This window comes from Nicotiana tomentosiformis, chromosome 11, assembly GCF_000390325.3.
Source record: "Nicotiana tomentosiformis chromosome 11, ASM39032v3, whole genome shotgun sequence".
Taxonomy (NCBI): domain Eukaryota; kingdom Viridiplantae; phylum Streptophyta; class Magnoliopsida; order Solanales; family Solanaceae; genus Nicotiana; species Nicotiana tomentosiformis.
Window position 1 is genome coordinate 12,896,779 of NC_090822.1, and position 27,277 is coordinate 12,924,055.

General features: G+C 35.4%; 1 protein-coding gene and 1 long non-coding RNA gene across 4 annotated transcripts; one reads left to right on the forward strand and one right to left on the reverse strand.

Annotated features, from left to right (window-relative positions):
* Positions 1-205: 205 nt before the first annotated feature.
* LOC104114575 (sugar carrier protein A) lies at positions 206-5,519 on the reverse strand. Of its 2 annotated transcripts, XM_070187922.1 has the most exons (5): positions 5,304-5,519; positions 4,336-4,558; positions 3,124-3,443; positions 1,775-2,401; positions 206-978 (listed from the first exon to the last, which is right to left on the reverse strand). In XM_070187922.1, the coding sequence occupies exons 2-5, from the start codon at positions 4,478-4,480 to the stop codon at positions 526-528; spliced, it is 1,545 nt and encodes a 514-aa protein (XP_070044023.1). In that variant the 5' UTR covers positions 4,481-4,558; positions 5,304-5,519; the 3' UTR covers positions 206-525. The 2 variants fall into 2 exon arrangements, with proteins under 2 accessions (XP_070044023.1, XP_009623349.1); XM_009625054.4 differs by lacking the exon at positions 5,304-5,519 and having other exon boundaries at positions 4,336-4,733.
* Positions 5,520-12,205: 6,686 nt separating this feature from the next.
* On the forward strand, positions 12,206-14,702 carry LOC104114576 (uncharacterized). Of its 2 annotated transcripts, none has more exons than XR_690420.2 (2): positions 12,206-13,788; positions 14,097-14,702. It is a non-coding gene; the product is annotated as an uncharacterized lncRNA (long non-coding RNA). The 2 variants fall into 2 exon arrangements; XR_011412288.1 differs by having other exon boundaries at positions 14,496-14,702.
* Positions 14,703-27,277: the final 12,575 nt, after the last annotated feature.

The following is a 27,277-nucleotide window of genomic DNA, read 5'->3' on the forward strand; positions in this document are numbered from 1 at the left end:
AGTGGTGGATCTAACAATAGGTTCACAAGTTCGACATGGTCCAGAGCACTTCAGGTTCGAACCTTATATATGTGATGAAAAGCAAGTAGAGATAAACATACATTTGAAAACCAACTTTAGAGCCCACAGTGTCTAAATTTTGGATTTTCCACTGGCCAATATTTGGTGCAACTGAAGCAAATATTCCTGCAATGCATATGTTGGCTTTTCTTAAAATTAAAATTAACACTTTCATAGATAGAATACCAACATTCTACATGAACAAAATATCACTCTTTCCCTTTTACATGTGTTAAAAATGTTCTATTAGTAAGAATGACTGAGTGCATCAGTTAAATCCACATTCTCATGACTAATGTATAAATATGTAATGTCAACTCAATAACCAAGACGAGCTATGGGTTCCGTGGCAAGTTCAGAACCCATAAACTTAAAATCTTGACTCCGCCTTTGCTCATGACTGTATCCTATGGCTACGAGCGCGTTTCTTGAAAGCCATAGTTCTGCTATTGGCTTCTGATTCAATTATATAGCGCTCTCCCGACCATTGGTGTTGTTAGCTTGTTGATCATCCAAAACAATCTTCTTCCAAAACCAATGCTTTTCCCAAAGTTGCATCATCTCTTCAATCGGAACTCCTTTCGTTTCAGGCAAGAAGAGATAGATGAAGATTGTCATTACAACAATCCAACCAGAGAAAAATAGGAAAATACCAAACCTCATAACACATAAAAGTGAGAGGAAAGATTGTGCTATGGCAAATGTGAAGAATAAATTCACAGTTACTGTTATGCTTTGGCCTGCAGATCTTGTTTCCAAGGGGAAAATTTCACTTGGCACTGTCCAACCAAGTGGACCCCATGACCATCCAAAGGCAGCTACAAATAGGCAGATAAAAATCACTACTACAATGGAGTAACCTCTGGTAAGCTCCTTGTCACTGCCAAATTTGAGTCCCAAGATTATGGCAACAATAACCTGTAAGAAAAGCAAATTATCTTCGATGAATTTAACTTCTATACACTCACAAGATAAGAAAGACTTTTACTTTATCATATCACCTAACAGATAACTACAAGTAATTGTTCATAGAAAGTGAGAGTGGTAACGCGAAAAATAAGACATTTTACATGCTACAACTGGTTAAAATATACTACAGGGCAGTCCGGTGCACTAAATTCCTACTATGCGCGGGGTCCGGGAAGAGCCGGATCACAAGGATTTATTGTACGCAGTCTTACCCTGCATTTCTGCATGAGTCTATTTCCACGGCTCGAACTTGTGACCTCCTGGTCACATGGCAGCAACTTTACCAGTTATGTCAAGACTCCCTTTTAAATAACAAATAACTACGAGAAACTGTTCATGAAAATAAGGCAGGTTACATGTCACGATAAGACAGGTTACATGTCACGATAGGTTAAAATACACCGAGTTTAAAAACGTTTTAATATGGAAGAAAGGTTGCTTGTTATATATTCAATATCCAGTTCTTTACCAAATGTGGTTGAATCTTCCTTTACTGATTTACTGCTTTACACTAAGATTATGTAAGATTAGTGTTTTGTATTTTCTGGATATATTTAGGTAAGAGTCCTTTGTCAGCAATATAAATTTGCATACTAAATTTTTTTTCTTGCATTATCAACTCATTTCCTTGTTGTTTAGGACATAAAAGTTTTGTACTTGGAGGATTCATCGTAAATTGACTAGTTTTACACTGACTGTCATTTAGGATATAGAAACGTGGATTGAGTAGTTAGAATATCTTTACCTGGCAGGTGATCATTTGGATTCCACCACTAATAAGCAGAATTCGTCGACCCCATCTATCGACTGTGGCCATAGATACTAATGTAGATGAAGCAAGAACAGCACCAGTTAAAGCTGAGGAATAAAGAGAAGCTGTTCTTTTAAACCCCATACTCTGAAACAACACAGGAGCATAAAAAAGTATAATATTAATTCCTGTTAGTATCTGAAAAGTTGGCATCAAAATAGCCATAATTAACTGTGGCCTATTTCTCCTTTTCAGAATATTTCTAAACGGATGCTTAATCGACCGCGCCAATTCACTTGCATCAACCATATCTTCAAATTCTGCATCAACATTCTCAGTTCCTCTTATTTTCTCTAAAACTCGTCGTCCTTTTATTTTGTTTCCTTGTTCGATTAAGCTGTTCGGTGTTTCTGGAAGTAGTAGGCCTCCGACTGTCATTAAAAACGCCGGTGCTGCAGCTAGGCCTAAGGAAAGTCTCCATCCCCAGGGATGGAGCTTACTCGTTCCGTAGTTGATCATGTTCGCGGTGAAAATTCCAAGTGTTGTTGCTAATTGAAACATCATGTTTAGGCATCCTCTTAAATGTGCTGGTGCCATCTCTGATAAATATAATGGAACTGCCTTCAAACAGTGATACAGAGTTAAAACAGTCATCTCAAATGATTCCCATAGTTGAATTTACATAAAATGATCCAACGCTTTAACTTCTATATACAGACATTGTAAACTAATCAGATAATTTTAGAGGTTAAGTATATGGAACATGTCATAATAAACCAAATTAAATAGCGTAAAACTTTCATTAGATTGTCAATAGATATAAGTTAAATTAACTAGTGCAGAATTCTGGACATCTTTCCTAGAAGAAATTCGATGTATATAGTAACTGTCCGTTAGTATGTTGTAAAATAGGTCATCTTACCTGCAATTACAGATTAAAATACATTGATAATGTAAAAATTCGTCGAGAGACAAAGATTCATTTACCTGTTACAGAGATGGTGCAATTTGATTCTTTTTCTTTTCAATTTCACATTTATTCATTTCCCTTGGTCTTAAGAGAAAAACACATGTGACTCTGAGAAAATCTTCGGAAAAAAAGTAGTATCATTTTTTATAGTGAATTACAGAGTGAGTGTACATAAGTAAAATCTATTTTTGGATTATGTACAAATAGCACAATATAGCCGACGTGATCACTGAGGATTCATATAGCCGGCCTGAACTTGCTTAGGATTGAGACATAGTTATTTTTGCGTACAAATAACTGAATAGGACGATCATTTTCCCTACGGAATATTAGATTCTTTAGCATGCGACAGAATAAATTCAAGGGGAATCACCTGGTTGCCAAAGCCAATGCCAACGCCAAGCATAATTCGTCCCAAAAGAAGCATGGCAAGATTGATAGCAGAGGCATTCAGAATTGCTCCGACGAAAAAACTAATTCCACCACATATTATACTTGCGCGACGTCCGTGGTTTCTTGTGATAGGAGATGCTACTAGAGATGCAACTAAACCAGCTAAGTACAAAGATGAGGTAAATGCAGCTAGAACTTGGTTATTGTATTTGCAGTAGTTGTTTTCGTGCACATGTCTCTTCTTTTGGTACACTGAGTAGAAGAATCGACGAAGAAATTCATCCATTGATGTCACTCCCCCTGTTATTTTGCATTGAAGTAACTAGTGAGGAAAGTAGCTAGGAATACAGCTATTTGAAGACATAATTAAGTACTAAATCAACCTCGCGACCTCTGCTCTTCTAATGTCATGTTGAATTATGTGATCATCTAATATAATAGCTTAAACTGTTAGATCGAGCACACTATTCTGTAGATGAGATGGTCGCACAGTTCAACAGTAATGACTAAAAGGCAGCCTGGTGCACTAAGCTCCCACGGATCCGGCAAGGGCCATACCACAAGGATCTATTGCACGTAGTCTTACCCTGCATTTCTGCAAGAGGTTATTTTCACGGCTCGAACTTGTGACCTCCTGATCACATGGTAGCAACTTTACCAGTTACGTCAAAGCTCCCCTTCCGACAAATGACTAAAGAGTTTTTTTACTCTAAATTGGGAATCCACAAACATCATAACAAATAGAGATTCTTCTACTCTTTATCTTAGAAGAAATCTTGAAAAGGAAGATTAATTTTTTAGTTACTTTTTCTACTTTTCAGTCTTTGTTTTTTCCCTGAAAATCTTGGAAGTTCAAGTAGTTTCGGAGACTAACTGGTGTTGTCATAGCTATGAGTCTCGGTTCCTCCAAAAATGTCACCATATTCCTGTTGGATCCAAAAAAATGCAATTTATAGAGAATTTGACTCGGGAGATAATGGCAATTTTGAAGAATCCGAGAAACATATGAGTAATTAGTTCTTTCATACTTCCTCCAGTTCTAGATTCCCCCTTCCAGCAGCAAAAAGAAAAGGAAAAGTAAAGTTCTTTTTAGCTCTTTTCTTAGAATATTCATTTAGTAATGAATCAGAGAGAACTATGACAAGCTACAGGAAAAGCAGTGTTTTAACAACTTAATGAAAATAAGAATCACCTGAAATTCCAATGTCATATCCAAAGAGTGATCCACCAATAGCAGCAACAATACATGCTATGATTACATAAGGAGTGACTCTTCCTTTATATTCTTCAGCTCTTTCTTTTGTTACACCTCTTGGAGCAATTGACCCTCCTCCCATCTTCAGTTTCTTGGCAAAGAACAGCAATTCTGTGCTCTCCTCTTCACTTTTTTGTGTTTAATATTTATGGCCTGAATTCTACCTTTCAAATGGGAAAATCATTAACAATCAAGAATAAAGAAACTTTTTTCTTGGAAAAGCATCATTTCCTTTTTTTCTACTCCCTCTGTCTCATTTGATCTGGTACTCTTTCCCTTTTTAGCCGGTCTTAAAACAAATTCACTCTTTTTAATACAGTAACAATTTAGTTTTTCGTTTTATCGGAAACAAACCTTCTGCTTTTACAAGCTACGAGTAACGTGTCATCATACACACTATTCTACTCTGCCTCTGCCCGTGGGACCCGCACCAGGAATATTTTTATAGTTGTTGGGTAGTATATCTTATTTAGACCATAAGTTAAAATTTCTAACTTTCTTTCTTAAATTTAGACGTAAATTGAAACCGAAGGACTATCTTTCTTATCTTTCTCAGAAAGTGATGCTTTTTCATTATATATATTTGTACTTGTTTAGCTTCACTTTACTAAATAAAAAATTATACTCCTTCCATTTTAATTTATGTGAATCTGTTTGACTGAACACGAAGTTTAAGAAAAAATAAAGATTTTTGGAATGTGTGATTCTAAACAAGTCAAAAAGGGGTCCAGAATATTTGTGTGGTTATACAAGCTTCTCACAATAAAATTATAAGTTTAATCTAAATTGTTTCTAAATTTAGAAAGAGATCATTTTTTTTTAATTGATCAAAAAGGAAATATGTTCATATAAACCGGAAGGAGTAACGTTTATAAAAAGTGAAGAAAAAAAAGAAGGAGATTCACCTTTTTGTCGCCAAATTGTAGCGATGATTCGATTAGTAGTTTGCGAATTTTTTGTGATGGGGTGGGAGATTAGAAGAGAGTAATTTGGTTCCTTTTGTTATATACAAGAAGATTGTTTTCTCAATATAATTAGTTTCTGGTTGGCTTCTCATCTGTGTATTATTGTTCCCTCTACCACTTCCTTTGACTTGACATATAAAATGGTCAATCTGTCAATGTTTGTTTTAAATTGCATGGCCTCTAGATGATGATAGCAAAATTAAATGAAGTGATATTTGAAGATAAGAAAGTCGTTACTCTTCTTTTCCTTTTTTTAGGTCCTTCATATTTTAACTCACTGAAAGTTTGGCACATGGAAGTTTCTTGGATCAACTAAACACTGCCAGGAATGGAAAGAAATCACATGAACAAATTGAAAATGAGTTTAACTTCTATACATTAATAATATAAAAGAGTTTTTATATTATCGATCAAGTCATCTAAAATATAATTATATGTAATCTTAATCGTTTATGAAACAATAAAATTAGTCACCTATAAAATAAGACAAGGTAACTTATACAATATTTTCAAAAACATAAAAAAAAAATTATTTTGACATCATAATTAAAATCCATAAAAAAATGATGAAAGTGGGTGAGGAAAGGACAAGTATTATCTATCATAGCTAGAAAGATATGTTGATACGCAAAACGTGGTCCATATATAGGATTGGAAAAGTTTATACAATAATGTATAATAACTGATCAAAAAATTGTATTACTTGAAAAATGTTGCATGTGGTAGTTATTGGTGATGGGTCCCAAAGTAGTATTTTTCTATAAAATATTTGGTTCATTTATTGTTTGTAGGACTTTTGATGATAATTATGCTAGTAACATGGTATTACGTGGCTTCATCTAATTTAATGCATGGGATTTAGGTGGGATACTTGTAGTTTGGTCAGAGATTTTGAGTGTTCCACACATAATAGTTTGATTTTTTTATTCTTATTTTGAAATTTAATTAATTTGGTTCGTGCCGCTAAATTACATTTAGGACATAGAGCTTTTCCTATCAAATATGATTTTATACACAGAATTTTAACCCAAAACCTCTATTTAAATATATAAGAATATTTATCACTCCACATTAATCTTTGGTGATGATAGATAACATCCTAATTGCAGTATTTCCTCCATCTTATTTTATTCATCTTCCTTGAATTAGACACGTTTAGATATGAAAATGAGCCAAATATATTTTTTTTCCTGAATTTGTCACATAGTTTTTAGTTACAACCATAAAAAAGCATAAAAGAAATATTAAAATTATACAAGGACTTCCTCTAAGAAAAGATAAGCGCACTTTTTCAAATAATTTAAAAAAGAAGAAGGTTTAATTTTACGTGTTATTATATTATAGCGTAAAAATCAACTGTGTACCTCTTAAATCCACCAAAAGAACACGAGCAAATAATGTGAGAGGTTACAATTTTGATGTTAATTCCTATCGAGACTAAAATATTAGGTAATTTCTTTTTATATGTTAAGGAGGTTATTCAATATTATATTGTAGAGAGATAGCAAATACCACGTTAAATTGATCGAGATACGCTAATTCAATTTAACATTACCGTTGAATTGATGTTAATTCATCGACTTTTGTGTTGCTTGGCAAGTGGTGTCAGGTGAGCATGCTTACTTTAGGTTTGGCAATTCAGCAAGTGGAAGATCCACCATCACGCTGGCCTATGTTTGACCATATATATACTTCAGAAGAGAAGTAAGACAAAGCTAATATATATATATATATATATATATATATATATATATATATATATAGGTGACAACGATCAATCAATGTTCAATTATTGATTTCTATTCGATGCAATTGTGTTTCATAATATATATCACAACTCTTATGTGATACATTTTTGTTTTATTTAAAATGTTTAGCATAATATTTCCTAATAACATAGTTTAATGGGCAAAGGTCTAAATATGCCCTTGTACTATACGAAATTGAGCACATTTGCCCTTCGTTAATACTTTAGCTCAAATATGCCCTTACCGTCACATAGTTGGTCCATATATGCCCTTTTCAAAACGGAATTCAGCCAAACTAATTAGCTCTTTCGTTAATTGTATTAAAGTGCATTACAAACACTATTTCCTTTTTATTAGTACTTTTTTTCTTTACCTTTCTCTTTTCTTTCTTCTTTTTTCTTTTCTTCTCTTTTTTTTCCTTTTTCTTTCTCCCTTATTTGTTTCCTCCATTACTGATGTCTTCTCCATTTTCATCACCAATTTCACTTGACAAAATTCATGAATTCCAATTACTTAGAAAATTCTCCCATAAGGTAATCAAGTTTCAATTTCACTGGCCCTCTAAATAAACGAAAATAAATTGTTCCAAAAATTATGGTTTAAACTTTAAAATAATAAAAATATCTCAACCTTTAATAATACTCAAAAGACCAAAATATTTAAATTGTTTCCAGAAATATAATTTAATGATTAAAAGCCTAGAGTTCAAGTTGTAGTGTTATAAATTTGAGTTGCTAATCTTTTTTCATCTTTTTTCAGCTGGACATTTTCTATTTTTTTTTATTAACTATGTAAATTAGGGGTGTACATGGAATGAGTTGGTTCGGTTTTTATCAAAATCAAACCAAACCAATTATATCGATTTGGATTGTTCGATTTTGTTGGATTGTTCGGATTTTTTGTTACATAAATATTATTTCAATCTTACTTTGTTAAATTTTTTAGAACTAAATATATGTTCAGTAAAAATTTAAAAATTGGCAAACATATGATCTATAAAAATATTCTTATGGGAGAATTTTCTTAGTAATTGGAATTCATGAGTTTTGTCAAGTGAAATTGGTGACGAAAATGGAGAAGACATTAGTAATGGAGGAAATCGGATAAGGGAGAAAGAAAAAGAAAAAAAAAGAGAAGAAAAAAAAAAGAAAAAAAAAGGGAAAGGTAAAGAAAAAAAGTACTAATAAAAAAGGAAATAGTATTTGTAATACACTTTAATACAATTAACGAAAGAGCTAATTAGTTTGGGTGGATTCCATTTCGAAAAAGGCATATATGGGCCAACTGTGTAACTCTACGGGCATATATGGACCAACTATGTGATGGTAAGGGCATATTTGAGCTAAAGTATTAATGAAGGGAAAATGTGCTCAATTTTATATAGTACAAGGGCATATTTGGACCTTTTCCGTAGTTTAATTTACGAGGTTCACAAGTATATAAAATACTAGTCTTAGTGTACGTGTTTTGCGCGTGTACCTAGTTTTATTTAAAATTTATCTTTGAGTTATAAAATAAAAATATAAGCTCTTAAAAATAATGAATGTTGCTCGTATATAACTAATAAAAAATGAAACTGCTCCACAGAATTACTCAATATTCAACTTAAAATGCATTTCAAAGAATGAGTGAAGTTAGAGTGGGAAGTGTTTATTTAATTTGAAAGTATCATTATTTAAGTGAGATTAGTATTTTAATAAGAAAAATTTTCAGAAACTACTATTGTTTAGTGGCTATTAACTTCCTATAGCTACTATATACATAATTACTTCCTATAGCTACTATTCACTTGTTACGGTAGTGTATTCGCTGTATTCGCGTTGCTGTATTCATGAATACAACAGCAAAAAAGGCCTAAAAATTAGGGTAGTCCAGCTGCACGCGCATGTATCCACATGTATTTGCGCCATATATTCATGAATACAGCAGCAAAAAATACCTAAAATCAGGGCAGTCCAGATGTATGCGCATGTATTCACATGTATTCGCGTTGTTGTATTCATAAATATAGCAGTAAAAAGCGCCTAAAATCAGGGTCGTCCAGCTGTGCATGCATGTATTCACATGTATTCGCGCCATGTATTAATGAATACAACAACAAAAAGCACCTAAATCAGACAGTCCAACTGTACGCGCATGTATTCACATGTATTCGCATTGCTGTATTTATGAATACAGCAGTAAAAAGCGCCTAAAATCAGGGCAGTTCAGCTGTATGCGCATGCATTCACATGTATTCGCACCGTGTATTCATGAATACAGTAATCACAATCACCTTAAAAATAAGTATGTCTAGCTGTCTAAGAGATAGAAAAAATATAATATCGTATTTCATGCCTTATTTCATGCCTCAATGATAGTATATACCACAAATACTTATTTTGTTATAAAATATAAAAGGTAGCTATAGAAAATAATATTTTAAAATAATTTTAATTTATATTAAATAAGGTGTATATCTTTTATATGAGGTAATTTTTTTAAAATAATATTAATTAGCTAACTCATACCAAATTTTAGGTATTTAATTACAATTATAATTTTCAAATAGTAAAAAACCGATTAGGAGAAAAATCATTCATGCATGACATGTTCCAAAAAAAAAAAGCAAATGAAAATTCTTTGTAAATCTAAAAATTTAAGAATCACTTTATATCATAAATGAAGTCTACAATTGAAATGCCCTTTTAGAAGCCATAATTATAGTCAAGAAACTCGCTTATATTCAACTAAATTTAATACAATCTGGAGAAGTTAAAAGATCTCATAAATTATCTTGTTGGAATAATTGATAATTTTGGAGTTTGTTATTGATTTCTGCTCAATTGTAATTGTAATTGCAAAATAAAAATTATAATATAGAATACTATTATTAGTGGAATAGACTTCTATATATTTTTAAATCTTCTAATATACAAGAGTTTCATATAAATCAGAATGTATACAGGTTTTTAAAAAATTGGACCACTTCCATGTTATCCATAGCCAAACGCACTTCCTCTTTCTTTAATGTTCTTATTTTCTCCTTTATTTATTTTATTTATTATTTATAAATAATTTAAGTGTAAATTTTATATAAGGTAAAATATTAATGATATTAATGTTCTAAATGTCATAATAGTTAATACAATTCAAATAAGGAAAAGATTTCTTATACAAACTCCTAAATGTTAGGGAATTAATTACATGACTAGTTTGTAATATTAGAAAAATAAGCAAATGACTATTTTATCTAGTGTGACCTCTATTCTTAAAGGGTAAAAAAGGCGAACGACATTTCGCTAAGGACCTTTATGCTTTTAATATAGTATAGATATAGATGTTTATCAGAGGCAGAACTAGCTAGTACGTAATATACGAGTTTATATAAATTTAGTAACTTTTGTTCAAAATATGTATAAATTAAGAGTTTGTCCGGAGCAAAGTAGGGGTGTGAGTCCATCGACTCATGAGTGCATAATAACAGAAATCAAACTGTACTAGACAAGTTCATTTGAAAACATGCTCAATGGAAGTATATTTCCAAACTGAAAGGTCCTAAGATATTAGCAAAAAAATAAATCTAAATTTACAAAAAAATAAATCTAAATTTACTACAGTATATTGCTTTATAGTTTATACTTTATACTATAACTAGAAATAACAAAATTTTCAAAGCATAATCACATGCATTGTGTCACATTTGCAGCCCTTCATCATCCTCAGTCCCACCGGACCAAAACCGACAAAGAAAAAAAGAAGCAAATATGTATACGTAGACCTTACCCTTATCTTATGAAAGTAGAAACACTACTAGAAATTCGACAAAAACTGACCAAGGTCGACCGACCAACTTTGGTCGGTCAAAAACCGGCCAAAAAACCGATCAAAGTTGGTCGGTTTTTCAAAATATTTTATTTTTAAATTTTTTTTTTACGAAACCGACCAACTTTGGTCGGTTTTCTTTGGCGCAAAAATGCGAAAAACTATTTTTTGAGCCCCGCAAAATTTATTTTTCAAGAAACCGACCAACTTTGGTCGGTTTTTTAATTAAAATAAATAAAAATTAAGATTAAAAAAAAATGACCAAAATTGGTCGGTTAATTCGGCCGATCATTTTAAAAAATCGATCAACTTTGATCGGTAATTTTATTTTTTAATAAAACCAATCAATTTTGGTCGGTTATTTTCGTGCGAAAATACAATTAAAGAGTATAAATCAAATAAAAGACAATCTTAAAACAAAATGTACCAATGGTCTAGTGGTAGAATAGTATCTTGCCACAGTACAGACCCCGGTTCGATTCCCAGATGGTGAATCTTTTGATTACATAATTTAAAAACCGACTAACTTTGATCAATTTTTTTTGTAATTTATTTTTTAATTTAATTGACCGACCAACGTTGGTCGGTAATTTCTGACCAACTTTGGTCGGTATGCGGTTTTTTAATTAAAATAAATAAAAATTAAGATTAAAAAAAAATGACCAAAATTGGTCGGTTAATTCGGCCGATCATTTTAAAAAATCGATCAACTTTGGTCGGTAATTTTATTTTTTAATAAAACCAATCAACTTTGGTCGGTTATTTTCGTGCGAAAATACAATTAAAGAGTATAAATCAAATAAAAGACAATCTTAAAACAAAATGTACCAATGGTCTAGTGGTAGAATAGTATCTTGCCACAGTACAGACCCCGGTTCGATTCCCAGATGGTGAATCTTTTGATTACATAATTTAAAAACCGACTAACTTTGATCAATTTTTTTTGTAATTTATTTTTTAATTTAATTGACCGACCAACGTTGGTCGGTAATTTCCGACCAACTTTGGTCGGTATGCCTTTTCGACCGTCAAAATACCGTCCACACATAACTGGTCACATTTTGATCGGTAATTGGCCATAACTGACCAATTTTGATCGGTTTTTTTGGTCGATGTTTAGCAAATTTCTAGTAGTAAAAGGTTATTTCCGACAGACCCTCGACTGTTATTACAAAGCCACCAAAAAAGAGATAGGGGGAGGGGGTGGACAAAAAAAGAGAAAGGAAATAGAGTCGCCTTATTTCATTTTGCGTTTACATGTAGCACACTTGAAATAAAGCTCCACACATATCTTATGGCTTAAAGTTGGATTTTTTTTCAAAATATTGGTTTTGTGTAATCAAGAAAGCACTTGGTTCCCCTTTGAGGTAGTCGCATTTTTAGAAGGAGAAACGCTCCTAAACATCTTAGATCACTCAATTTCGATCGGTCATTCTCTTATCGTTTCTCAATTAAACCTCTAGATCACTCAATTCAATCGATCCTTATCATCACTTTTAGTTAGGTCTCTAAGGTCACTCAATTTTCGATCGATCATTCCTTATATCATCACTCTGAATTAAACCTCTGAGATCCCTCAATTTTCGATCGACATTTTTTATCATCATTCTAAATTAAACCTCTGAGATCACTCAATTTTTCATCGATCATTCCTTATCATTATTCTCAATTAAACCTCTGAGTTCACTCAATTTTCAATCGGCCAATCTTTTGTCATTGCTATCTCGTTCAATGTAGCAATATGAATAATTGAAGTGAAAGAATAGTCTTCCATCTTGATGTTTTTTCTCCTTATTTCGAGATGAATTTGGAGACCAGTTCATTGTGTCAGGTTCGCGCGGTAACGTTTATGGTAAAACTCACTTTTTTTATTTGGCCAGTCATAAGTATTAGGGCTTTTAGCATATGTACCAAAAATAATTACAGCGCCAAATATAAAAAAATATATACAAATTATGTATGAAATATATAAATTATATGTATATTATACATTAATATACAAAAAACAAATTCATTGGGTATTATTTTGAAAGGCGGCTACTCTATATAAATTTCCCAAAGTAATTATGCTATGATTGTCAAAATGTATTTCACAAATCTTTTAGACTTTATATCATTGTCATATTAATGGTGATGAGAGGACCATTTCTTGCAAGTTGCAAAGGGTTGTTTTTTCCAAATGGGACATTTTTTTAATTTTTTTTAAAAATTTCAAATGGGGCATTTGTTTTTATTTTTTTTTTAAATTTTCAGCTACCTTTACTTTTATTTTTTAATTTCATATTTCTTTTACTTTTCATTTTTAAATTTTCACATTCTTTTACTTTTTTAAAAAATAATAATTTCCATCTACTTTTACTTTAAATTTTTTATTCCATACTTTTAATTTTCCTATTTTTGTATTCCCATCCGAAAAATAAAAAAATATTTAATTTTTTCGTTTTTTTTTAAAATTTATTTTATTTTAAAATAAAGATAAAAAATAAAAATAATACTAATAGTAATAATTTGACCTTTTAAATTATTTTTAATTCTTACCCTATATAAAAAAAATATAACAAAGCTAAAAAAATATATATATTTAATTTCTAAAAATATTTACATAGTAGAAAGTGGTAAAAATTTAAATATAGTCAAAAATTAGGTGCTCACAGTGAGATGTTTGGGATTAGGAGCTACTCCAAGCAATACTTTTAGAGAGAAATCTTCGTCTTGGTAATATTAGAATTGTGAGTAATAATATTGAATGTTCTTCTTCTGGATGCCAAGAGAAGTACAACCAATTGATGAATACTCTCAAAGCATACATGATAATGAAGGAAGGATCAATACCAAAATAATTTGCTGGGATCTTTGCTTCTCCTCCTACAACGGTAAATGCTAAGTTCTTTTATTTTTGGTGTATTGTGCAATTTTATTTTTTATTTGTGAAGTAGTGAGAGTCACTATGATAACCGGTGAGAATATGGAGTTTTGGGAGTGATATTGATCACTTCAAATATCATTATTTTTTATCTTGATGGAAGTTTTTATACTCCCTCCTATTTTTGAGTATTTTCTTTACCTAGAACCCTATATATCTAGTAGGTATTCACCATCTCCGACTAAAGCTTTCTAGCCGTTTTTCAAGAAAATATGATAGGAATTTGAGCATAATATCATCAATATTTACATTTTGAAGGTCTTAAGTGCTCTACTGATTCAAGCCGTAAACTTGCATTGAAGATCTTTGTAGTCTAATTAAGACTGCTGCTCTCTTAAGGCCTAGTAGTGTATTGAAAAGCTACCATCCATGGTTCCCAAATGTTATATTATGTTAACAGCCTCACTAATATTTCTGACAAACACCAAATGCAACAAATTGAGATGTACCTATTGATCTAAGTAAAAATAGACTAGTTAGTGTCTCTGATTGAGCTGTCAGATATGTTTACCTACAGCTTATGAATTGATAATATGCTTTATTGCTCTTGAGTTCAGGGGGAGTGGAGAGTGAGGCTCATGTGGATTCCCCCCTAATAAATATTTGGTTAGTTTTAATAGTTGTATTTTTTTTTTTTTACTTTTTGCTGCAACCAAGTGATGCATCTAGTGGACTCGTTTCACCGACGGATGCAAGAAGATCTTGACAACCATTGAGATTCATTTAAATTGAAGTGGATGTATTAGGAAAATGTAATAGCTGACTAATATAGATGATTAACTATGTTCTAATTTAGTTTGATGACATATGATACTACTCTGTCACAGTATTTTTTACGGTTAATAAAATATTGATGTTTCTTAATTTTAATATTTTGGTTTAAGCATAAATATTTCAATTGATATTAGGGAAAACGTATGACATATTGATGATAAAAATCAATTCTATAATATATTTAAAAATAGATGAGGTTAAAATCCCCAAAAAGAAATTGAAGAGATTCTGATAGTGTATACATAAAAAATTGCGGGGTTTACAAACCCTACACTGAAAAAAAAAAAATTAAAAAAAAAAAAAATTTTCGCGCATGAAATTGCGGAGGTTAAAACTGCAGTTTGCGGAGGTTACAAACCTCTGCTATATGCTGTCACGGCGGATCGGGAAACTCCCGCATTTATCTGCCGCAAATTAATAGTGGCGATACTTACTACGGGGTTCTGCTAAAACATCCGCAAACTGCAATTTTAACCTCCGCAATTTACCCCCTTTTTTTTTGTAGTGTTAAGGCATCGTTTGTCCTCCAAGAAAATGAAAGACCGATAAGAATCTCAATTATTATGGACATACTCCGTCATATTCCTCAAATAATTCTGAATACTTACCAAAATTATCACGAGAAAGCATAGGAGAATTAGGTCGAGTTGATAGAGCAAATTGTAAAATTGCCCTTATTAGAAGAGACTCAATTTGTGTTAGTTCCTGCACATGCGATTGAAGCAGTGTAAGAAGTGAAGGCGGAGAAGATGAATATGAAGGAAAATGTAGGTGAGAAGTATATATTAAAGTTCTCCACCTTCACTTCTCCAATGCTTTAACCACATGCCTCGATGCAGGGTTAGGCGCAGACTCAGTCTCTTCCAGTAAGGGTAAGTTCACGACTTGCTCTACCAACTCGACCTCATTCTTGCTTGCTTTCTCGTGATAATCTTAGTAAGGATTCAAAATTGCTTGAGAAATACGACAGATTAATGTCCACAACGATTGAGAATCTTCTTGGTCTTTCATTGTTTTGAAGATTTGATGAGGCCATAAGTTCGATATCTCGCATCATATCTAGTTGATATACATGCATGAGAGGAACATGTGAACATGCAAGCATTTTATTTAATTTGTACGACCATGTGTCTTTATTCTCTATGTCAAAATAAAACTTTTTGGCTATAAGATAGTTGAAATGAGCGATTATAAAATCCATCATATGTGATAATAAATAATGTGCAAGTTTTGGACTCGACATAGGAAGAAAATATTATCCTCCGGCAAATTTGCATGTCTGCTGAGATTGTCGTTTCGATGCTTGCGATTGTGCAAAGATAAGGGGTGTTGTTCGTATGGTTCAATTTGTCCAAAGATAAGTGTTTACCGGAAAAATCGGATAACGTTAGATTTATGTATGGTTCTAAGGGTATGCGATACAATTTGATATAAATCGTATAGAGAAATAGAGATATGTGTATTCTTGACTATGAGAATGCAAATAGTGAGCAAAAAGAATGAATAAGATAAAGCAAAACAAGCACAAAGGGATATCTTTCAATATGAGAAGTGATATTTTGTTACCGTCTGTCCCCCTTACTTACAATCTATGTCCCTCTTTATAGTAGAGGGATCCTACTTTATATACAATAAAAAATACGTTAGTGGAGAGCCCATGATGTATTGTCTTTTCCTCGATTTCCGCCAAGATGCTCTCCCATAGTGCGGTTGCAACGACCCTAGTTTGCGAGCTCGATACTGGCTCGAGCTTGATGTTGGATCGAGCCCTCGGCCTTGGCCCGAGCTCGATTCTGACTTGGGGTCTCGGTATTCGAGGTGAGTGTTGGTCGGTCCATGCATCTTCGATAATCTCCGCTTTGCCTCGTAGTTCGATTTAGATATGGGCTCGATAATGATATCGAGCTTGTCATTGATCGGTCTTAGAGCTCGAAGCTCGCCGCCCTTACTTCGGACCTCGACCGAACTTGCCATGAAGATATCCTTTGATCGAAACATTATCGTCTCGATCAGTCCGTATGACTGACTCAATTCGGTTTTGACCGTATACAGATAGTCCCCTCATTTCTCGGAAAAGGATGTGGCGAGAAACGATATGATTTCCCAGCAGCTCGATCAGATATATACTGACATTTTTATCTATCCCGACCATAATTTATGTGATAGCTGTCCCATCGGTTCGATTTTACCGAGACATTTAATGTGTCAGACGGTGGTCGGCCACCTCTGATATTGAACCGTCATTGCTTCAATCTATAAATAGCCTTTCCTTCCACCATTCATCATTTTTACGTTTTCAATCTTCCAAATTTTGCAAGTTCCTTTTCATCTTTTCTGAGTTTTCTGCCTGTAAACCTGTGAGTTTTACTGCAAACTCTTCTTTAGAATACCAAATACTTCTGTTCTTTGTTTACGGAGTTTTCAATGGCAAAAACGTCTAAAACTGTTCCGCAAAAAGAGATCGCTTCTTTATCTCGACCTGCTAGTGGCGAGGATGTGGAAGAGCCCCGCCCTGAGGAATTCATTCTGGTTGGGTGTTCGACCGTAGGCGATTTTAAAATTGAAAAGCCTTCTCCGAGACCGGGTCGGTGTGAGCCGATGTTGAGGTACCAATGTTCAATCACGGAAAAAGTTCTCGATAAAGTCATACAAGAATGCAACTGGGATAATAAATTCGTAGTAATCCCATCGCCCGATGAATCAATTACTACCTACGTCGAAGGGTTCTTAAGTGTTTATACTTATCATTTTACGTTGGGACCCCTAGACCCTGTCATCGTTGCCTTTTGTAAGAGGTACGATGTGACCCTCGGCCAAATCCACCCTTCCTTTTGAAGGATAGTGATTCTTCTTCGATTTTTCTCGAGCAAGGTCGATGGCGTATCTTCACCCTCGATCATCTTATGCGTCTTTACAGTCCCCGACTTTATAGAAGAGGGCTGATTAAGCTTGCTCACCGAGCAACCAAAGCGCCATTCTCGAGCATAGACGAGACCCATGATCGGGGTTGGATGTGCCGTTTTGTTCGAATCAGAACTTCGGATCTGGTCCCTGCCGATGACTTGCCATTTCCTGAGAAATGGAATATGAGCCGTGAGTAAACTTTTCTTTTTGCCCGTTTTAATTTTGTGATTGCTTTCTATTTTGTTGATCCAGTTTTCCTTATCACAGCCGTAGCTCGAATGCCGGAACCGATCCCGGATCTTAGACAATAGGTCGAAAGCCTGGTGTTGCAGAGACCGTACTCCGAGCGTACTTGGGTCGAATTATCAAAGGGTCGATGGGAGGCCAGCAGTCATGGTAAATCTTTTTGTCGACTTTTGTCTCTTCATCGATTTGTATGGTAAATCTCCCTCTTCCCTTTTGTAGGACTTGGAAAATATGTAGTCATGAGGCCTCCATCTGGTGGCGAAGAAGTTCCTGTCCTAAAGTTGGTGAAAGAAAGGAAGAGAAAAGACGTATCGGGCTCCCCGAGCTTGGAAAAGAAGAAACCGGCTAAGAGATCTCGAAAGCCAAAGGGGGTCTCTGGTGTTATGTCTTCGGAAGCGGTCCGCCATTCAAGGGACGAGCCTGAAGAAGGAGAGGAGAATTTAGCCTGCGTACGGGCTAATGTTGTGATTCAACAGTCTTCCAATTTGGTGGAAGCAAATCAGGGAACCTTGGCCATAATCCCAGAACAAGAAGAAGCCGAGATTATACCTTCTCGAGCTAAGATGATTGGAAGGGATACCGAGGGTGGATCTTCTCGGGCAGTAGAAAATGTTTCAAGGGATGAGTTCAGGATAGTTGACATTAGCGGATCCCCTCAAATTTCGGATGCCATGATTCGAGAGGCCGTCATGTTGGAGGATCGGTCCTATGAGGGTATTCAGGAGTCGGCTGATATCCACGATTTTCTGGAGGGGCTCAAGTCAGGTGCCTCGGAGGAGGTTACCGGTTTTGGTGGAATGCCGATACCCTAAAAAATGTCATGGTCGGGTTCCACCGAGCCTTTATCGATTCATAAACTGGTGGACCGATTTTCGGCCCCGAGTATCGATCCCGACCGAAGGCGGAAGATAGTGCTCTCCGTACCTGCAGATACCCGAATTTTTTCTTCCCCTGTGGGGATTGCCAGTTACCTTCGGCCCTTGGTGACCGAAGAAGATCAATCAATGATGAATGCGGTGGGGCCCGTCTGTCTCTTCAACGAGGCCCAACATGCTTTGAATCGGGTAACTCTGATGGCGTTTTCGTCGCTTCTTTTACACAAAGTTGCAGGTAATTCTAATGTTTCTCCTTTTGTTTGTAGGCTTCGGTGTTACATCACGAGGCCTTTCTTCGAATCAGGGAGGAGCATGACGCCGAGGTTCGGAGCCTCACTGAGAAGAGTGACTCGTACAAGCTTCTTAGTGAAAAACTTCGAGCAGATTTGACAGCGGCTCGGGAAGAGCATAAGAAAAAGAGATAACCTCTAACGATCCGATTCTGCAGGTTCGCCAGAGGATCGAGCAGATTGGACGGCTTAACTCATAGGTATATGCGCTACTAGACGAGGCAGAAGAATTTCAAAAGTGTATGGATACTCTTACCTCGAAAAAGGAAACTGTCGAAGCTCAGTTGGAGCTGTTAGATGCCCAACTTCGATCTGTGAAAGAAAATGCTTTGGGGCTGATCGAAAAGATGAAAGAGCTTCAACATCGGTTGGATTCGGCTAGTTTAGATAAAGCAGATTTCGCCAAAGAACTCGAAGTGGCCAGATCTGAAGTGGTCGAGGCCAACAAAAGAGCCGATGCCAAAGTGCCTCAGTTCAGGATTGATGTCGAGGTTAATCAAGCCAAAGTTGCGAGCATGGTCGAATATGCAATGTGGCAGGCTCGGAGAGAGGCTCTAGAGGAGGTCAGAGTTCAGGGCTTTAATGTTGGGGCCGAGATTGAAGTCGCCAGGGCAGAGGAGAACAAAGCTCGGAGGTTGGCCTTTCCTGAGGAGGACTCCGATGACTCGGGGGAGTCTGAAGACGAGGGCGATGCCAAGAATACGGCCTCCGATGAAGATTGATCATTTAGGGCCTTAGGTCGATCACTGCGTTCTTTTGATACCGCTTTCGGTTTTCGTATAAAGAACCTCCTTTTGGGAGAGTAGCCGCCTCTGTACAAAAAATTTGTAAATATAAATCTTTCTTCTTTTTGAAGAAAAATAGCCTTTCAAACTAAATAGATAGTTTGAATTTAAATCTCTGTTGCCTTCGGGCCTTGTGAGTAGTTTTGCTCGAAATAGAAATAAAAGTAGTCCGTAGGCTTAGTAGTCAAGTGAATGATTCGAACTTGAAATAATGTAGCCCGTAGGCATAATGGTCGAGTGCTTGCTCGAACTTGAAATAAAAGTAGCCCGTAGGCTTAGTAGTCGAGTGAATGATTCGAACTCGAAATAATGTAGCCCGTAGGCGTAATGGTCGAGTGAGGGCTTGCTCGAACTCGAAATAAAAGTAGCCCGTAGGCTTAGTAGTCGAGTGAATGATTTGAACTCGAAATAATGTAGCCCGTAGGATAATAGGCGAGTGAGTGCTTGCTCGAACTCGAAATAAAAGTAGCCCGTAGGCTTAGTAGTCGAGTGAATGATTCGAACTCGAAATAATGTAGCTCGTAGGCGTAATAGTCGAGTGAGTGTTTGCTCGAACTCGAAATAAAAGTAGCCCGTAGGCTTAGTAGTCGAGTGAATGATTCGAACTCGAAATAATATAGCCCGTAGGCATAATAGGCGAGTGAGTGCTTGCTTGAACTCGAAATAAAAGTAGCCCGTAGGCTTAGTAGTCGAGTGAATGATTCGAACTCGAAATAATATAGCCCGTAGGCATAATAGTCGAGTGAGTGCTTGCTCGAACTCGAAATAAAAGTAGCCCATAGGTTTAGTAGTCGAGTGAATGATTCAAACTCGATGCAATGTAGCCCATAGGCGTAATAGTTGAGTGAGTGCTTGCTCGAACTCGAAATAAAAGTAGCCCGTAGGCTTAGTAGTCGAGTGAATGATTCGAACTCGAAATAATGTAGCCCGTAGTCGTAATAGTCGAGTGAGTGCTTGCTCGAACTCGAAATAAAAGTAGCCCGTAGGCTTAGTAGTCAAGTAAATGATTCGAACTCGAAATAATGTAGCCCGTAGGCATAATAGTCGAGTGAGTGCTTGCTCGGACCCGAAATAAAAGTAGCCCGTAGGCTTAGTAGTCGAGTAAATGATTCGAACTCGAAATAATGTAGACCGTAGGCGTAATGGTCGAGCGAGCGCTTGCTCGAACTCGATCCTGTTTGCATAATAAATCTTGAACATAGAATATTGGTAAAGAAGAGGGCTTCCTTTGCAGGTCATTATACATGGGTTCATGTTTTGCGCCAGGGCTCGGGCCAACTACATAAGCATGGTTCGCCTTGACTATTTGGCTCTTATAACATTTCCTGTTGAGACACTGTTTGTCATGAAATAACGAAGTAACTTTCTTTGCACCGAGCTTGATAATCATCACAAATGCGTTCAATGATAAAGCCTCCCAGTATACGAGTTTGATTTTAAAGAGGCCTTGGATACTTAGCAGTAGTATCGTTTCCGCTATATGGATGGTATCGATCTCTGGTTGACTTTTGCTTTTTCGTAACGGACCTAGAAATCAACTGGTCATCTTCAACTCTTATTTTGGATTGATATCGATTGTGCATATCGATCCAAGTAATAGCTGGGTACTCGATCGGATTTTGCTTCAGCCGCCGTGAAGCCATCGAGTTCCGCTCGTTTAGACCTTGAGTGAAAGCTTGAACAGCCCAATCGTCTGCGACTGGTGGCAGATCCATTCGTTCCATTTGAAAACGAGCTACGAACTTCCTTAGCATCTCGTTATCCTTTTGTATTACCTTGAATAGGTCCGACTTTCTGGTTTTGACCTTTATGGCTCCGGCATATTCTTTTACGAAGCAATCTGCAAGCATAGCAAAAGAATCAATAGAGTTAGATGGTAAGTTATGATAGCATACCATTTCCCCCTTTGACAGGATTTCACCGAATTTCTTTAATAATACAGATTCGATCTCATCATCTTCCAAATCATTGCCCTTGATGGCACACGTGTAAAAAGTGACGTGCTCGTTGGGGTCGGTCGTTCCGTTATATTTGGGTATTTCGGGCATACGGAATTTTTTGGGGATTGGTTTTGGGGCTGCACTCGAGGAAAAAGGCTTTTGAGTGAATTTTTTTTCCGAATCTAGCCCTTTTATCATTGGCGGAGCTCTCGGGATCTGATCGACCCTGGAATTATATATTTCTACTTTTTTATCGTTGGCTTCGACTCGTTTTATGAGTTTCTCGAGCAATTTAGTAATTTCGGGAGTAGTCCCCGATTCTTGCTCATTTGACTTCACTATGGCTGGTTCCGTTATGTGGGTGATTTCTCGAAGCAGATTGGGCTCCGGCCTGCTTTGTTCCTGAGTTTGGCTCTGCAACTGAACTATCGCTATTTGCTGGGCTTGTAACATCTCAAAGATCATCCGTAAGCTGACTCCGATCTCCTCCACGTTATAGTTGTCTCGAGCTACAGATCGAGTATCACCCCGAATGCTTCTTTCCGGTTCGGAACGTTGATGCGCCTCTAGAGCTATTTGTGAATTGACATCCAATGGTACTTCGGCTCGAATTTCTGGTGCTTCGATTCGAGCCTCTGTGGCATCACCGAGTAGCCTTTCGGCCCCGGGTGCCAAGTTGTTAGTTTCATCTTAAAGGCCGGCTTCGTGGTCGATAGGTAAAGCCATTGCTGATTTGAAGTTGTAAGCTGGTGTGTACTTTAGATTTATATCAAACAATCACTGTTATCCTTAGCCCCACGGTGGGCACTAAACTGTTTATTGGAAAAATTGGATAACGTTAGATTTGTGTATGGTTCTAAGGATATGCGATACAATTTGATATAAATCATGTAGAGAAATAGAGATATGTGTATTCTTGACTATGAGAATGCAAATAGTGAGCAAAAAGAATGAATAAGATAAAGCAAAACAAGCACAAAGGGATATCTTTCAATATGATAAGTGATCTTTTGTTACCGTCTGTCCCCCTTGCTTACAATCCATGTCCCTCTTTATAGTAGAGGGATCCTACTTTATATAAAATAAAAAATACGTTAGTGGAGAGCCCATGATGTATTATCTTTTTCTCGATTTTTGCCAAGATGCTCTCCCATAGTGCGGTTGCAACGGCCCTAGTCTGCGAGCTCGATACTGGCTCGAGCTTGATGTTGGATCGAGCCCTCGGCCTTGGCCCGAGCTCGATTCTGACTTGGGGTCTCGGTATTCGGGGTGATTGTTGGTCGGTCCATGCATCTTCGATAATCTCCGCTTTGCCTCGTAGTTCGATTTGGATATGGGCTCGATAATGATATCGAGCTTGTCATTGATCGGTCTTAGAGCTCGAAGCTCGCCACCTTTACTTCGGACCTCGACCGAGCTTGCCATGCAAATACCCTTTGATCGAAACATTATCGTCTCGATTAGTCCGTACGACTGACTCAATTCGGTTTTGACCGTATACGATAAGGGTTACTAATCGTATGATTCAATTCTCTCGTCATTGTTATAAACAGGACGAGGGAGGTTTGACTTAGTGATTTACGGAAAAGAAGCAAAGGGTGAGAAAACATGCTAGCTACTTCATTGGTTGGTTCTTAGATATGAGGGCTTTATACACAACTCTATGGAGAATTTTAAAACCTAAATATTGTAAATTTAATTACGATTGATAAAGGGATATAAAAGCACATTTATTTTCTTAATTTGTGGTACATTATATTGTAAATCTGCACAGAAGAGGTAAAGCTTTAAATAAACTTCCATTTTATCTCTTAGTGTTGCGGCCAAACGCACAAGAAAGTATACGCGGTCGTCAAGTAATAAAGTGACTAAAAGTCGGATGTCAAATATTAACTATTAACTAAATTAGATTATCCTATTTATTTGAACAAGAATTAAACCCAAAAGTATATGAATCTAAACTAACTAAAATAAAGGGAAAAAAATAGTAAATTCTAAACAAAGGAAGAATAAATTTTTGTGTTATTAATATGATGAAAACGATCTACGGTCATGGGTTATTTAATAATCCTATTATATTCTTCAATTGAATTTACTAATTACTTTATCTGGTTTATTGGTTGACGGGGTTAATATTGCTTATAAGAATCTATCGAGTTCTTATTCGCCTATTCAAGCTAATATGTAATCTAGAATTCTCACTTTCGAGTTCAAATTTAGATTCGTAGATAGTATTTAATTGGTGATCAAACAATCAAATAATTAAGTTTAGGATGGTGTAAATAAACCAATATGAATAATCAAGAAATCAAAATTAATTTCTAAATAACAATAATAATGAAAGAACCACAACCCTAGAACGTAAAGTTTAGCTCCATTTGACCGTGGTAACCAAACCACAGATAATCCAAAGAAACATAAAAGTTACTAAGATTGGCGGAAGAAAGATAAATTGATGAACTTCGGCCTCCACGACGGCTCCTTGCTCTCCAAATTCAAATCCCCATCTAAAAAACGTCCAGTCCTTCACTAATCACATTTAGAAAGTATTTATAGGCTAGGGTCGAAGTCTGCAAGTCCAAAATCAAGTAGGAAATAATTAATTCGCGAACTGGGGTTACTGGGCACCTGAACTTGTGAGGCCAGGTCTAGAGCGCGCTTGGAACCTCTTGAGGCCAGGCTGGGCGTGAGCTCTTCCTGGCCCGGAGCCAGGCATCACCTGGCCTAGCGCCTGGTGCCGGGCTTGTCTGATTTTCGTCTTTTCGTGTGTCTTTAATATCCCTTTGTGCAACCTTCATTCCTTTTTATATTCCATTGATCCTACATATGAAAACAACTTAAATAAGCTCAAACGTCGCACAATTCATTATTAAACACCAAATTGTAGGATAAGTAATGCATTAAAGATATAGAACTATAGCCAAACATCACTTAGTATTGTTAATAAAATTTCTGTTGCAAAAACATCGACTTTTATTGCTTAAGTTTCCTTAATAATACTTGAGTACGTGAAGAATATTATTTTCTTCAAAGAAGAACAACAGACACCATGTGTTAAAATGTATTATAATCTTCATTTCAATTTGTGGGTAATAGTTATATTGTTTTTGATTTTTTTGCATAACAAGAGAAATTTAATGGAGTTTAAATAAAAAATATCTCCTCCTTCATTTTCGGTTTGAGTTATATATGTTTTTATTTACATTGATTGGACAAGTCAACATCAAATTAAGTTAGCATCTCTTGTATCAAATCTTCAAAAGTAAATGCATCAAAATCTAATCAAAGAAGGAAAAATTGTGATTTGTGTAGATAGTAAAATTTTTAGCTTTTGGAGCAATCGAGTGTTTAGTTTAATTAAAAGTTAAATGTTCTATACAGAATAAGACATGAACTAAAATCATTATTTTCCCTTGTAAGTACTTTTTCGAATGACAAAAACATTCCTCAAAATGCAAAATGAGTTTTACTGTATGTTTAGGACCTTTTAATAGTTGGGAGTCATATTAAATTGTATCTAATAAATTCCTAATTTGGCAAAAATGTTAAGTTGGGGAAGTATACATATACTTGATTTTGTGACCATCATTTAAGTTATATTCACATTGCGTAAAAATCAATAAATTTACTCAATTTCGAGATAACTTCAGAAATACATGCCTAAAGTTCTATGTAGCAAGTTAACTTCAAATCCGTATATTTAAAGTTTGTACTGCTACAAGAGAATTTCAGATCAATTTGTCTGAAGTTCGTGCTGGTGCAAGTGAAACTTCAGATACATTCGTTTGAAGTTTCTGGTCACAACAGTGAAGTGTCCATAATTTATCAAGGCGATCACTATCAGATTAAAAAGGAATTTAAAATTCACGGCGATTGACAAATATAAGTAACAAATGACATCTGCTTCTTTGGAACTAATCAACTTAAATTTGAATTTCCTTTTTGGTAAGAATCACCTTTATTGTTGATGTCATCAACATTTTGAAGGTTATTGTCATTGGTATGACCCAAAATTTGATCCAACAAGGGGTTGATTAGGGCTTATTGTGAGAATAAAAATAAAAATTTGTGGCAAAAGATCTGGTCTTCTATGCATTAGGATTTGTTGGAGTAAAAGAAGAATAAAAAATTTCCAAATCTTCCAACTTCCAAAACTCGTGCCGAAACATATCAAATCAACCCGGAATGACGTCAAATTTTGCATGCATGACCCAAATGTCATAACAGAGTTAATCCAACTCTCGGAATCGCAATCCAAGCCCGATATCAACCAAGTTAATTGTAGCACCCCGAAAAATTTCGAAGTACTTAAGCGCTATTAAGAAAGTTGATGTGCGCTAATTATATTATTTTATGTGCAGACGAGGACTATTAATATGATGGATATCAACTAGATATGATAATAGTATACGAGCCATATTATAAGTGATGTGGTGTCTAAGAATAGCCCTAAGTCCAAGTCAAGTTGGAAATTACATGATAGACTAAAGTTACAAATGAGTACGCATAATACCAAATTTCGGATGCGTATATCTACACATATATAAAGGTTTATATTAAGTACAACCTATCAAATTAAAGATCTTCGAGTATAGTTTCCAACGCTTCAAACCATTTATCATTTGGATATTCCTAAAAGAAGTTATGACTAAATTACCAAAGGCTGGCAGAGGAGTCTGCGGATGCGAAGCATCCGGGGCCGCGTCCGAAAGAAAGGCTGGCAGTGAAGTGCTGCCATAGCGTCCAGGTCTGCATCCGAGCTTCAAAGAGGAGTGAAGTGGGGATGTAAAACATCCAGGGCCGCATCCAAAACCAAGAAATCTGGGCCTATAAATACAAGGTCGGGGGAAGAGAGTATTTTGGGTATTGGGGGTTAGGGTTCTTGATGGTGAAGAGACGATTTTGAGCTCAAATCAAGTCCAATCAACTAAGGTAAGCTGTTAATAATATTTTGGGTTGATTCTTACTCAATATACATGAGTTCTAACATCATATTACATCCAAATACTAGATTTCTTCATCAAATCCTCAAGAACACAAAAATCACCAAAGTTGTGATTTTTCAAGATTGATCTACTAGAGGTAATTCCAATGCTTCAAACTCATTTATTATGAGTAGTTAGAAGTATTTAAAGCATTTGTTACAAGTTTTAATGGTGAAAAGATTGGATTATAAAACTCTAGTTCATGGCATGAATAGTACTTTCGAGAAAATAAGAGAGAAGATGAATAGTGATCTTGGCAATTAAATTTATGAATACAATGAACCTATGGAATTATTTGTTAGCAAAAGATGAAAGTGATCAACTAAGTAATCACCCAAATTATATATTTTACAAGTGTTGATTATGGAAGACGATGAATAGTAACTTGGTGACAATGGACAATTGATGCAGTATTATTAATAACTTCGAATAGGCATTAAAACATAAGAATGAAGTTGAATGGTCTAGCATGTAAAACTATTTGGTGATTTGAGTTGTTGGAGGTTTGTAGCCAACGTATGAGTCATATATGGATGTTGATCAATATCTTAGGTCATATTCTGATGTAATTAGGATATCTAATTGTAGATATCAACTTGTTGGTGATGTTGAACATTTTAATCAATATTGAAATGATGGA